Source organism: Epargyreus clarus, unplaced genomic scaffold (assembly GCF_041222505.1).
Source record: "Epargyreus clarus isolate Ecla_fem2 unplaced genomic scaffold, WU_Ecla_fem_2.2 ptg000014l, whole genome shotgun sequence".
Classification (NCBI taxonomy): domain Eukaryota; kingdom Metazoa; phylum Arthropoda; class Insecta; order Lepidoptera; family Hesperiidae; genus Epargyreus; species Epargyreus clarus.
The window spans coordinates 1,222,831-1,237,982 of NW_027332222.1; the positions used below are offsets into that span (position 1 = coordinate 1,222,831).

Below are 15,152 nucleotides of genomic sequence, written 5' to 3' on the forward strand. Positions count from 1 at the left end.
ATTGAATAATTTGATTTTCCAACAAAAATTAAAACTTTAAGCCAGAACAATTTCTTACTGCAACGGTTATGTTATTACACCCGAAATAGCAAGTTAATTAAATTGCCATGTATTTCTTAGCGTTTAATAAAACAGACAGGCCGGTTGGCATTACTCACCTAAAACAATACGATACAATGAATTACAAGCGTCTTGCTCCAACGTAAACCGCTCAGATAACAACCTCTTTGATGAATGTTGATGAGCTTCTTATGGAATTGTTAGAATGGGAACTGTTGCTGGTGTTACGTTTATACATCATAGGCAATTTGAAAATTTAACGTGGTAAATGGGTTTTTAATTAAAAAATGTGGTGAAATATGCAAACGACCTGATGTTGAGAGGCCTTTGTCGTCTAGTGCAATCCCTAATCGTATTTATAGAAACATGATATTATATTCCGACCTGTTTAATATTGTAATGTAATAAATATCGGTTGCAAATTTGAAGATCCAAATGAAATGTCACAAAAAATAATGTAAAAACCACTTCACTACATCCTAAAAATAGGAAGAAGTAGGCAATAATTACAAAGGTTGTACTGTCTTTAAAACGTGGAATAAAATTTAATAGTATATTTTTGCTACATATATTTCCATAAATATCGTAGATAATCTTTAAAAAAATTAGTCTAGGTAGAGGTCTTCCAGGAAAAGGTGCTCAAAATACGTAGATAAACGAAGATTATGACAAAAACCCTTTTCTAAAAAAATCTTCACCCAGCAGAGGATAAAGAATTACTGCTGGGTACACTGGATGTGTAATAATAATTGTGTCGTTACTTGCGTAACCAAAACATGGGGTAAGGCGAAGAGCCTTGTAACGTCTGCGTACTGAGATAATAATCTCTTTTGATGAATGTCGCGGTATTCAGACCTCGAGCTTAGGTCCTGACCCTTAGTTTGTGGGGATTTGCAAATAATATATCTTTTAGGCTCGGCCTTTGTCGGAGATTTTATTGAAATTCTACAAGCGTGGCTAGAATGTTGTAAAACATTAAATTATGTTTTGGTCTGAGGTGTCGATAGTAATTTCTCGTACAGATTTGAATTTGCTTTTGATTGTAGGAACGTAAGGACAAACTTATTTGTTTGCAGGAGATTAATTTAGCTAAATGTATGTACATAATAATAAACGAATAGTGTAAACGTAGCCCTCAGTTAATAGCGTTTACTGTGTAGTTTGTGTTATAACACATATCATATAATAAGTTAACATCATATAGCTTACGTGCTTATAGGAAAAAAGGATTAATTTGTATTTATTTTTATGATTACAGATCCCATTAGGAAAATATGGGCGCCGCAAATTGTCAACCCATCGCACTATTCCTCGGCAACATTTGGCAAAATGCGACCGTACTCGCCACCGGAACAGCGTCCCGACACAGATATGATTTACAGAGAAATACAGTCAATAAAAACGCCATCCCGACCCGTACCGCCCAACTTAATGGAGAAAGCCATACACACGACCTCGAAACCAACCGTAAACATGCCCGTAAAAACGTCTAGTGCAACCATAACACTCATTATCTCACTCGGAGTGCTATTTCTCGCAGTAAACATTAGTATATGCGCAGTATTGTATTTCAAAAAGCGAAAACTCCGATTACAAGAGCAGACGTTCCAAACGACCCGACATTCCCGCGCCGAAATAGGTGAAGTGGACGTAATCGGCCAGAAGAGTTCAAAAGATGACAAGAGCGCTTTACAGTCATTCAAAAACGGCTGCAGTGTCATTAAGTCGATGAGTCTCAACAAAATGCGCGCGAATAGCAAGAAGGCCAAAAAAGAGGTTTGTAAAACTCCGAAATCGGACGATTCCGGTGGTTTTAGGGAACGGTTTCAACTTAGAAGACATTTGTCGACTAGCACTTTAGATGCGCATACTAAAGTAAGGGATTGGATAGCAAACGAAGTCATGCATAGATGTTCCCCCGGAATTTTGCGGAAGTCTAATTCGGATTTGAACGAAAAAACTATGAGTGTGCCGAAACCCTTTACGCGTTCCGAAGAATTGTTATCTGATATGAAAAAATCTAAAAATGAGCCTTTGAAGGTGAATGAGGAATTAAGTTCCAAAGTTCTTTTATCTAAAAAATCTCACCTTAGTAGAAATAAAACATCTGAAAAAACAACCTCTACATCTGCATTAGATTCTCATTCTTCTATAGGTAGTAACAAACATTCTATAATGAGCAAACACACAGAGAAATCAAATGAATCATTGAAAAGCAAAGGTAACGAAAGTATTAAGTCTAACAAGGTTTCAGTGGCAATTGATGCCACCCCCGCCGCTCGAACAAATTCCATTTTAAATCAAGAACCGATCGAATTTTCTAAGTCTTTCGAGCTGAATGAGCCCAAACATTCCAATACTGAAAATAAACTTCAACGTTCTAAAACTGAATATGATTCCAGCAAAGATATTATTGAGATAAAGCCAATTAAACAAGATGAAAAGAAAATATTTACAAATGTTGTAACACTGTCCTTAGAGCGTGACCGACCTTTAAAAATATCTCATAAGCATTCCACTTCCGATCCTGTCACTGACGTAAACTATGAAATGTTAATGAAACAAATGCAGAAAGACGCAGAAATTGCTAACATACTTCCACCTATTACATTCAGAAACGATGTGAATATGACTTCACGGGAAGATAAAACACAAAAACAACCTTTGTCGGCTGAAGAATCTTTACTTACTATTAAAAGGCGGAACTTTCCCAAAGTCCTACCAGACTTACCGAAATCGCAGAAAAGATTATCTTTGCAACCGACTGCATTACAAACTTTTCGAGGCTATATCGGAAATATTGAAAGTCAATTCGACAGGCCGAAAGTGCCTCCACAGCCCCCACCAAGAACTACGAGTACAAGTTCAGAGCGACGTCTTGCATATAAAAACACGAAGCCATTGTCTTCATTCGACACTTCCAATATAAATAAAATACCGGAGATTAAGAACTATGAAAACATTGACAATTTGTCGCCTTATTCTGAGATTAATAAATCTTGGAACAGATCGTTCGAGACAACATCGAGCAATGATAAACCCCATATAATTGCAGTGGTGCCTTCGAAGGAAAGAGAATATCCAAAGGTTATAATTGCTTCTAGTGATATGCCTAGTACACCAGAACCAAAGATAGTTATTAAACCTTCGCCAAGTCAAATAGAAATACCGTCTAACGTGCCAAGAGTAAGGTTACCTGATGACTTTCATTCTCATACCACAGGATCAGTGACGTCGTTTTCGTCATTTTGTTCAGATGAAGAGGACGATGACATTGATGATGAATTGCTTGATGACATAGCTGAAGATGAGCTCATAAAAGAATTAGTAGGTGGAGTAGAATCACCTACAGAAATGGATGTCCTCGATTCGAAAGGACCAGAAACGATATATGAAAAGAAATTAGAAATTGTACCAGTAAAACTTAATACAGTGCGTGTTCAACCAAGAAGTATGGACGAGTACGTGTGCATATCCGATTTACGATTACCAGAAGTGAGTGACTTAGAAAAAACGGCTCAAATAAAGCCAAATTTTGGTTTAAACAAACTTTCGCATCGAAGTGAAAGTATTAATAGACCTCCGGAAAAAGCTGTTAAAGTGAAACAAAAACGAACGATGAAATCATCACTTCTCAGTAGAAGTGGGAAAAGTGTGCGAAGTGGAAGTGGTAAAACTAAAAGTGACTCTAGTAGCTTAGAACATTCTAATTCTGGGTCCTCTAACGATACTGAAACAAGTACTGGAACTGTGAAAAAAGTGGATGTAAAATAAGTTAATAGTTGTATATATTATTATAGTGACTTTGTGACCGCATATTTTAGGTATAAGTAGACATAGAGGTTATAATTATTCGCCTGTTACGTTAATAAGTAACAAAATATAATATCCCAATATATGATGTAAATAAAAATATGTTAAAAACATTTCAATAAAATAACTCTACCTTTTTGGTACATCTTCATTGATATTTTGGTTGAATCAAAATTCCACTGCGAAATGGAATTTCGATAATGTTCAATTGATAATTCAAGAGATATAAATTTTTTTCTACGTGGGACAGCAATTTTACATATAGTTCGGAATATATTTTATGAAGTTGTAAAATTTTAATACTTAAAAAGCTTACTTTGAAATGACTGATCGGCTAACAAACAAAGTGCCTTGTAACTAGGAATTTGCATTTGAAATATATAGCATTTTCTCCTTACTGTATTTTTATTTCATTTCGATGATTAGTATAAAAATCGTTTCTTAAAACTATATTTAAATTTAGGTATTTAAATAGTCGTAGTAGTAGTTCCTTAGTATAAATTAATAGTGTCAAAACAATATCATAAATCAGAATATCCATTTTGCATTTAAATACATATTACCAGACAAAACCACTAAAATAGCACCTATTATACAAACACCTCTGAATTTCATGACAAACTGTTTTAGCAAAATTGGCTTTTAACTGCGTTTTGCTAAATTCTAACAACATCCAGTGGAATCATAAACTAAATGTTTCCAAGAGAAATATTCAAAGCGCATGAAATACGAGTGTTTGTGGAATGCATGTGAAATATAATCATTGAAGCGACGAAAACTAAAGTAGGTTAAACATTTAAAGTGAATGTATACATTTTCGATATAACAGAAGTGAAGGACTCAAATCCAAATTTTATTATGATCACTATAATAGTGTCAACGATGATGAACAACTATGCGATGACGTGATGATATTTGCCAAGTCCCCTAGCCTGATATTGATAAATGATGATGTGGTAACGTGAAGACGATGATGAAACTCACCGTATACAAACAATTTACTACTCAAAAGTATTTAAATATGAAATAATTTTCTAAGGCGTGACTCCTGTCTTACTAGCTGTTTAGGATGGATAAAATGATTGTTATGATTATGTTATGTTATGCATTCGCCACGTTAAGATATAAATGAACTTTCAGATTAATAAAAAAATATTTAAGTTTGATAGTCATATTGTGATATTGTTTAAGTTTTTCTTTTTCACTGAAATTGAGTTTCGACTTGAAGAGTTTTGACGAGTTTTCCACGAAACCACTTTTTGCTGCAAACTGGAGTTTTGCGCAAAATTGCAAAACCGTCCACGATAGTGGAACGGAAGTTTGTCTGAAATATAAAAAACAAACATCCAAAAATTCGCTTCAAGTTAATACATTTTGGAGTGGAATTTTAATAATATTCTCCAAGACCATAAACCAGCGGCAGTGGAGAAAATTGCTGAAAGTGTTTAAAATGCAAGTTTATTCGCGGGCCCGGAGCGGCGCGCAATATCTTGAAGCGATAAATTCCCGGGAATATACATATAATGATTTTTGTTGGAAGTTGTAAGGATGCTGTTTTGTTATATTAAATTTAACAGTTTTAATATGCTCGAAAAATATAATGGAAGATACATAATATAATATCGTATACTGTAGTCTTATAAGCCTTCAACGTAAACCTAATATTACATTCTAATTTAAAGTACTTTCAAATATAACAATTTATAAACGTTTAATTTAACAATAAAATTAGCATATTTTTAAACATAATATTAAAATGAAATAATGGCGTAGTTACAAACTAAAAAGAGAAAATAAATTTTATAATTAAAAAAAGGATTTTGTCGGAATTTAAACTAAAGGGCTTTCGACAAACACAAAAAAATCAGTGATTAATAAAGTTCTTTGCAGTACCCTTTCAAAAGCGAACTTTGCACTCGACTTAAGCTATTTTTAATTAAAAATATATATTCCGAAGTTCCAAAATTCCAGTCCAAACAAGGAACTTCCAGAAAAGCTTGTTAATTCGTGGGACCGTCGAGACCGGAAACGGAAGTCCCGGAACTATCTGGAAAACTTTGATACCAGACTTGCTTGAGACAATGAAAGTGATTCTTAGCAGCTTAAAGTTAAATTAAGGTCTTTGGGAAGTTACGTTAAAGTAGTTGCATATTATTTTAAGTTATGAGACCTGGAACTTTGTTTATACAAATATTTCATACAAGCTTTCGCGTGAGTTTGGATGCATTCTTGTGCGTCTATTTTAATAAAAGCATTTCATAACGTTTGTGTTTTTTATAGTATCGGATTAGCATATGAACACGCAGTTCACGTGATGGTAAGTGTCTACTGCCGCTAATGGACATCTGTAATTGACCTCAGATAAGAATGAGACCGAATTGTGGCCGGCTAAAAATGTTTTTCTACCTTTGAACACGGATTTGTTAAGTTGGAATGCATAAGAAAAGTCTTAATTATCACACTCTTAACATTGTAACACAGCAGCGCCGAACGCTGCTATTAGCTATAAAAATTGTAGCGACAGTGTATCCAGATTCGAACAAAAAAAAATACCCATTATACGTCATATCTCTTATGCAAAATTTTCGGATTCAACAAACATACCAAAACCCTGTGTGATGTATATATATAATCCAGCTACAGGTATTTTATTACGGAGCTCAGTTACAATTATTCGAGGAGAGATACCACGCCAACTTGAGAACAAAGTTAGACACATTTCACTCCCGAAGAAGTCTGAACTCCCACAAAATGTCCCGAACTCGCACTTATTCAGGCATTGAGTCTTTAATCGCTTGCAATTGAGAGTTCAGGGCGCTGTCGTCGGTAACCCTTCGATGTTCTGCTTGATAAAGGGTTCGACACTTTAACGTCTTGTGTGCCGTAGAATAGACGATGTAGCGATTTTCTTAAACATGTATAAAGCGAAAGTTCTTAAATATGTATTAAGTTTTTCAAATAATTTTGAGGAAAAGGAGTCCAAGCCTGATGACCTAAGAGGCTGCAAGTAGAAACTAACTTAATGTTCCCAGATAGGAATTTATTACCAACTAAAGACAAAATGTAGAAGAAATCTATTATTTTTATAACGACCAATAGATAAACAAACGTAACAGTCCTATTATCAACATACTATATATACTATATTACAGATAGTTATTTTTTTGTACCTAAGTATTGAAATGTACGTGTTAAAATTAAGTGGATGCATTAATTATTATCAATTAACGTTATTTTCTTGTAACTTAAACTCAAATGAAACAAAGTAAAGGATAAATTTAGTAGTCACAGTGATTTGAAGTGTTCAGATTTCAGCATAAAATTGTAATTGACAAACTATATGAACATTCTTTAAATAAGTTTACTTCGAATTTATACGCGAGGATTATTTTGAAGCAATAATTAGATAGTTGGGATTTGTATATTTTAGTTCCATTAAGGTCTAGGACGACTAGAATAAAATTGGTAATTTGTAGTTTGATATAAATTACTTACAACTTTAATATCCATGACCGAATACTTACCATTAGGTGAACTGCGATAGAGATTATTCATGTACTGTTTCAGATTCAGTATGTACTATTTCTGTTTTAGACAGCATATTCATTTGCAATTTTTTTTTATAAAAATTGTTATCGTGGTAGATTGCATATTCGTTTGCTAAATTACTTATAAGTCGGTGCACTGCATATCCATTTGCGAATAAATATGACGGATAATTTTGCTATTTTACGCAATATTGAACCAAATTAACTTATCAGAAACATTTTTATCTCTCATAATATGACCGAACTGCAATAATTTATAGAGGAACAATGCCGTTAAGCTAAATAGCTGCAGATATGATCTATAGTGTGCTATAACGAGCTTCGGGCCAGCTTAATTCAGCTCATACGGATTTTTTTAAGCTATTATCCTAGCTATTTAAGTAGGTAATTAGTAATCAAAGTTAGGAATAGTAATTGTTACTAAAAAGAAGCAAAACACCCGACTGCTTGACTATATTAAAATGAAAAGTGAAGTAATGTACTTTATACCGTCCGAAAATTTATAGGAAACCAACGACACCTCATTATGTTAGAGAAGGTACGTAAACTATTCCAACACATAAAATCTCAGACAAGCCCACTAGCAGGTGTACTGTAAAGCTTCCCATTAAGAGAGCTACAACATCATTAACACGTGAGATCATTCTTCTCTCACTCTAATCCAACTTGGATCTACTGGTCCATTCGTTTCGTGTCTCCGCTAAATAAATCTGGCACGACTTGCCAAGCGACAATTAAACGGATACAATGTGCTGCTACCGGGTCTGTTTGTGTTTAAAAAATCAAATAATTGGTCAGGATTATATTTTGATTGTGTATTAAAAAGTTGAATATTAGTAGGTAACCCACTTGATTTTATCTGGTCACTGCCCGTGAATACATGGATATTTCTAAATATAGAATAAGTGTAACTAGGAAACAAATACGTTCAAATATTTCAATTCTGCGGTAGTTGTATGATTTGAACGCAAGTGTGACGTGCAAAACGAAGTAAAATCCTGGCGTTACAAATAAAACATTCGCAAAGTAAACCTATGTTTACTTTCGCAAATAATCCTATGTTTACTTTGCGAATGTTTTATTTGTAATGCCTTATCTTTTAGCGGACGCTTTAGTTGTTAGGACCATATCTCTACATCTTGCATTTTTTGGACACACAGAAATCTCTTTTCTTTTAATAGTTACAAAAGAGACTACACAGACAACTTCGACAAATCGGACGCTGTATTCGGATTTGTTTAGAAATACAATTAGGTAAATAATATATGTATGTCTAGCCTGTGACACTTATATACTTAAAAGTAAGGAAATAGTACCCGAGCTCGATTATAAGAACCTTTTAGACTAAGTTGAAATGCCTTCGCTTCACTTCACCGGAGCTAAAAGTTCTGATCATATTTTTCCTTTAATTTTCTAAAATTTCCTAATTTGCCAAAATCTATATATTATCTATCGTTTGTAATATACTACTTTGCAAGATTTTGCTGCCTAAAATTACTAAACTAAAGGGTAACTAAAATAATTTGTAAACATATAATTTTGAAGCCATGGAGTATGCACAACCCATTTACACCTTGTGCGCATGCAAAATAAAAATATTTATCATTAACTTTAATATAAAATATAATCATGTCGCAAACGAAGATGGAGCAACGAGCCAATTTATTTTTCAAAGTGCATTTAATTAGATTCGTACAATATTCGTACATCTTATAAAACTTATTCCATCGTAAGTAATATAAAGTTAATTATAACTTGGTGGATGACGTCACACACAAACCAGGAATCGGTAATGGAAATACGGTCTCTAACTCGATATATATTTGGTGGGTATGTCAGTATTGAAATGAATTCTTAATATACTTTTTAATTTAAATGTTTTCAATGATTTAACTGATGAATGAACGACTTTGATGGTAATTTGACATTGGTATAGTTAACACTAAGAAAGGACTTAGATATATTTTCAAAAAATAATTTCTCGGGGATGATTTGTTCGTTATTTATTTTTCGTAATTAGTTATAAATACATAAATAAATAACGAATATTTCTGCCGTATGAAATCCACCCGCACCAATCTTGGGTGCAGCTTTTGTAGTACAAAAGAGAATAAAAATATAAATTGTACCTACTAGAAATTTCCCGTAACTTCATACGCGTAAATTATAAAATGAAATGTTAATAAAAACTTTCCTTAACCCCCATAGTAGCCCGCTTAAAAAAAATTTAAACTTTATACCTTAGAAAATAAAATATTACATGCACATTTGATTTTGCCGGAAATCGACCCCAGACCTGATACAATGCTATTACACCTGAGTTGGTCCCTTGAAATTTATTAAAGACCCCGTTACAAGTTAAGAATGACATTGGAAATCGTTACGAAGCGATAAGATCCACTCTCAAATTTCCTTTAGGGGTCTATGGAGTTTTGCAGAAGAATATTTAATTTGCCAACCCCGTAGCAGTCACCATATTTTATCGGTCTAGCACGAGGGATCGGAGTTCGAACCCTGCCTCACAGATATAATTATAACGTTGACTTTAGATTACTGTTCTGAGTCTCATTATTTATGTATTCGTCTTTTTAGGGAATTGAATATTAATATTGGACTATGAGTAGAAAAAGCGTCAGATTAGGTAAAGTTTACTTAAGTAGGTACTTGCGCATGTTATGAGAGATTTCAAAAAAGCTTCTTTAAAGCCGGCTCGGCGAAAAAAGTTTGGCGACTGCTCTGATGTTGCAAATGATCAGAGGCGACGTTGAATACCTTCCATCAGGTAGCCCGTCTGTCTTTCCATTGGATCTCATTATTAATACCCGTTAGTCATAATCATTCCTTCCAATTGTTATCTGCCAAAGATGGAAATTTGACGTCTAGTATGAAAAAATTGTCCAATGTTGATGTTTGCTAAGCAAAGTGGATAGATTGATTATTAATAACGAGCGTAAAAGACCATGGCTATTCAACATCAGACTGTCACTTGAGACAGTACGCTACTTTCCTGACAAAGTGACATTATAAAAGTGAAAAATTGCCAAAATTTCGAGTCGAGCCACGATAATATAGATCAGATATCATTTACAGTTTCTCCACAAACGAAATTCGCGGCGCAAGGGGAAAAGTTTTGGAGCGAAAATTATAAAAAACCTGCTCGCAGGCCGGAACCATTAAAAGTTTTATGAAATTTATTAACGATCTACCATTTTCACTACATGTCGCTTTCGCGTGACACTTCCGACCTTAATACAACGTTATAAGAAGTAATTTCGTTTCTTCCGTACTACGTTGGAGTTTCTTCAGAAATTCTGCTGTGGTTTCATCGGTAGACTAAATTGAACTGTATTTAACGGTGTTTCGGTTTGATATTGATGCAGTAACATACACGGCTCGTCTGATATATACAACGTATGAATTGCAGCGTTTTGCCAGCACTTAAAGAAACTTTGAAATTAGTCTATCCCGTCTTGTTAACCTTCCGATTACTTGTTGAAGTTAATAGCTTGCAATAATTATAATGAACAATGATAACGCAACGAAATAAAATTTTATTACCAGAAATTCCGTTTTATGTTTCGAATTCCAGGACTTCTGGATTTTAAACGACTGCCGAGGATAATGTTTTTATTTAAGGTTTCCTCATAATGTTTGCCTGCTTCCTTATTATAGCAAGTGCTAATTGTACGCAAATAAATTTGAAAATCAGAGGTGTACTGTGTCTAAAAGATGAGCTGGGATTCAAACCTTGGACTTCCCGAAGGAAATCGAGTTAACCACTAGAAGATAACCACCACTTTCTTGTCATTGGATTAAAGTCGATCAAAATAATATTTTGAACTGAAATATATTATTTAGTTTTCTTCAGTGGATTCCCGGTGTAATTAACTCAGTAGGTACCTACTTTGCGAGCAATCTCATCGTTTGCGAGTAAATGAGTTCTGCTTTTTAGTGCTTTCTGATTTTTTGTAGCTCACTGCAGCTTTTACTTGAAGATGTAGTGACAAAGTTTTTATTCCTTTTCGAGTGTTTTTAGTTATCTGTACCTCGACGCGAAAATAAAATTTAAGTTTTCATTCTAAAGTTATTTATATTCTGTTTACGGTACCAATTTTTGTTCGTAGTTCTGTATGTATGGGATTATTTTGAGAAAGTCTCAATTATTCATTCTTAAACAAAAAAAAAAAATATTTATATTTTAATTTTGTCAAAAATATGTAGGGAATAGGGACATAGCTATTTTGTTTCAATCTTGCAAAATGAGGTTTCATTGGGAGATGAATGCTTGTAAAATACTCCGTTTATTAAAATTGTTTTACTATATTTAAGCCTAATTATTTTATTATAGTCTTATTAACTCTAATGCTTTTATTAAGCTATTGCATAGCTTTTATCGCGGGCTTTGAGCGCGGCGACCGAATCGAGAAATTCCGTAACGAAAATAAGTAACACCTTTCAACAACTCGGTTGCCTGGAGACTTGATATCCAACTATCAAGTCTCCAGGCAACCGAGTTGTTGACTGTCAATAGAAAAATATGGATATAATTGAATAAAGTATTATTTTACATTCCTTATTATTTTATTTGATATTGGCGACGAGATGTCGAATGAACTAAAAAACAATAAGGAAATACGAGCCACATTACGTGGGTTAATGAAACGAACCGAAAATTACATTTCGGGAATAGAAAAAATTGACATTGAAGAAATAAATATACGACTGAATTCTTTACAAGAAAATTTTGAACAAATTCTACGCGATTCAAGAAAAAATTGAATGACTTACAGAAGAAGAAAATTTAGAAGAGGAAATAAAATACAGGTACGAATTTGAAGAAATATATACAAAGCTAAAATTTAAATTTTTGAATGTACAAAAAGAAAATAATCGGCTAATACCTGAATGTTCTTTTATATCAGCAAGAGCGGAAGTTTATTTGATAAACTGTTAACTGTCAAGGCACGCTTGAGACGTACACCTAATACAAAAGAGTTATCACCTTATCAGTTAATGTTCGGCAGAGAGGTAAGAACCTATATGCATGCCTTATTTAAGAAATCCGCCCCACTATCCAGATTACATTACAATGCACCGCCAACGCAGGAGTTCGGACAAGGTGATAAGGTACAAGTCCGCAGTTACACCAACCCAAGAGTTAAATGGGAGTTCGGAGTCGTCATCCGAAGATTAGGTAGACTCCATTATGAAGTCAGAACTGAAAATGGCATACTGGTGCGCCGTCACCTTGACCAACTGCTGCCGGCGCCCCTGGTGGTGTAAGTGAAAATAGCGGTGGAGGACTGTTGGATATCAAGTCTCCAGGCAACCGAGTTGTTGACTGTCAATAGGAAAATATGGATATAATTGAATAAAGTATTATTTTACATTCCTTATTATTTTATTTGATAACCTTAATTCGTCAACTTGAACACAGATGGCAGTAATACACATTTTTTTATAATCCGTGCAGAAATCTTAAAATTGCGTGAAGTATATTTTATATTCCCATTATAAAATTCAAAATTATATTACCATATTATCAAAATAATATGTTTTATCAACATAAGCTATGTTGAATTCTGGATTGATAAAATAACGTAAAAGAGTGTTTGTTATTTTTAAACGTACAATTACAACTGACAGACTTGACAGCACAAAATCAAAACGCCATTATGATTTATGGTACAAATAATTTGTGTACAAAGTGTTTTAAATATGAATAAACAAAGTGCATTTATTAATGAAAAATGCGATGTACCTTATAACATTCGGCCAAATGTCACAGGCACATCGCATTGATCCATTTATATTGCTGGTTGTTAATACTTTACGTCACTTATTAAATACTTTTCTATTTTATATTTTAGAATGTTCAGTCTTGCTTGGAGTTATGAAATGTCAGCTGATATTTGCAATGTCTTATATAATGAAGATATGATAAAATAGTGGATAAAGATGTATTAATGTTAATGTTGATGATTATGGAAGAATATATTGTATTTCTGGAATTCCTTCTGAGCGTTTTCATAGCATAAAAAATGCTATGCAATAGCTTTACCGCGGCAGTCTCCGAGTGCCACACGTATTTTTATAGTAATGCTCTATAGAAGCCGTTATCACTTTTATCTTTGTTACTTTCATCTCCTTTCTAATTATTCGCTATGGCAAATATCCGAACAAACCCATTTTTCTATATGTAACAAAAGTTCACAGACAAAAAGCCTACATAATCTATGTCCCGAATCGCAAAACGTTAGTAAAGCTGTTCATACACCAAAAACTTTGAAAAACCTTTTTCGTCTCACAGCTTCACATTTTGATTCCATGTGTTCTGGTACGCACACAAACATACACGCAAATAATGTGTACAGCACATTGTAAGCACATAATATGTGTAAGAATAGTAGTTAAGTTTGAAAGATTACGCTTATGTGAGTGTGGTCTTTGATGTTTTCGTAGTTCCACTGTGGCGAGACCACTACCACACATATATTTGCCTTAGTAGCTTTTCTATTCTGGTGTGAAGTGTATGGAAACAAATATTCTCTAATTGGAGACGTTCCATCAGTTTCCTTTGTGGCAGCCCTGCACCTGAAATCCCAACATTCCGGTGGTCATGTGATTAGACAATAGCTGTGTTTGTATAGATTTAACCTTATTTGGACCTGTATTGGCTGACTCCGTGAGGTGGATTATCTATAGGAATGTGATGTGAATCATTCATTGCATATTACAGATACAATTAAAACTATGTGTGGGAAAAAAAACTCAAATATCGTCTAATATAATTTTGACGACCAAACAATTTAAGTGACATATTGTTTGTCACATGCGATCAATTACGAAGGGGCAAAAGTCTTTACATTGTAAAAATCGCTTTAACATCGCCTAGCATAGTTCCGCGCGGGTCGCGGGTCTAATACACGCATTGTTCGGGTGCACTTTTCAAAATTGCATCCCGGTTGCATTGCACAATGCATCTTTCACTAAATCCGGTTGTCGGCTTCCCCCGGGCTGATATACCCTCTGTCTTTTTTCATTTCTGCGGAATGAAATTACGTTTCCAATGTAAAGCACGAAATACACCTTGTATTTCGTTGATGAAGTGTACTAAAAATCGATATCTTAAATTAAAATTATACTCAATTCATATTTAATGATTATAAAATACATTGTTTCTTCATAATGTGATTCTTTGCCATTAATGACAAAAGTCACGCCCTTCGAACCTACGACCTTCAAAATGAGAGGAAATATATATAAATATTTAATATTCATATAAAATAGCAACGCACAGCTGCCTCTCAGAGAGGTGTTTAAATATCTAGCACGCTGGTCAAGTACAGATTGGTAGACATAATGGTAAATGGTTACTTTCACCCTTTAAGTATACTCGACGTCAATTATAATGTCCTAAAATCCTACTGTATACCTAGCCCAACACATACATTAGAGTACATAAGAGTTGTGTACATGAGAGTACACGATATATGTAATCTGTAATCGCAAAATCCATTAAAATCATGAAATTATGTTTTAGTTAACTAAAGCAGTTTTAAAATAATAAACGATGAAATTAATTGTAACTAAGTTAATTCTCACGGCACACTTGCATGCCATAAAGGAAAATCACTCATGGCGATAAGAAAACGAAATTCACCTGAAATTAATTAACATGGAAATTGAACCCATAACGGAGAATTAGACTGTTGTTTTTAATGGATATTT

At 33.9% G+C, this 15,152-nt stretch overlaps 1 protein-coding gene across 2 annotated transcripts in view; it reads left to right on the forward strand.

Annotated features, from left to right (window-relative positions):
* The window catches only part of LOC140747145 (uncharacterized), a 36,366-nt gene extending 32,096 nt beyond the window's left edge, over nt 1-4,270 (forward strand). For both annotated transcript variants that reach the window (XM_073079421.1, XM_073079422.1), the window contains exon 12: nt 1,319-4,270. In XM_073079421.1, coding sequence (XP_072935522.1) covers nt 1,319-3,834 — 2,516 coding nt within the window. In that variant the 3' untranslated portion in view covers nt 3,835-4,270. The remainder of the gene's footprint in view (nt 1-1,318) is intronic.
* Nucleotides 4,271-15,152: the final 10,882 nt, after the last annotated feature.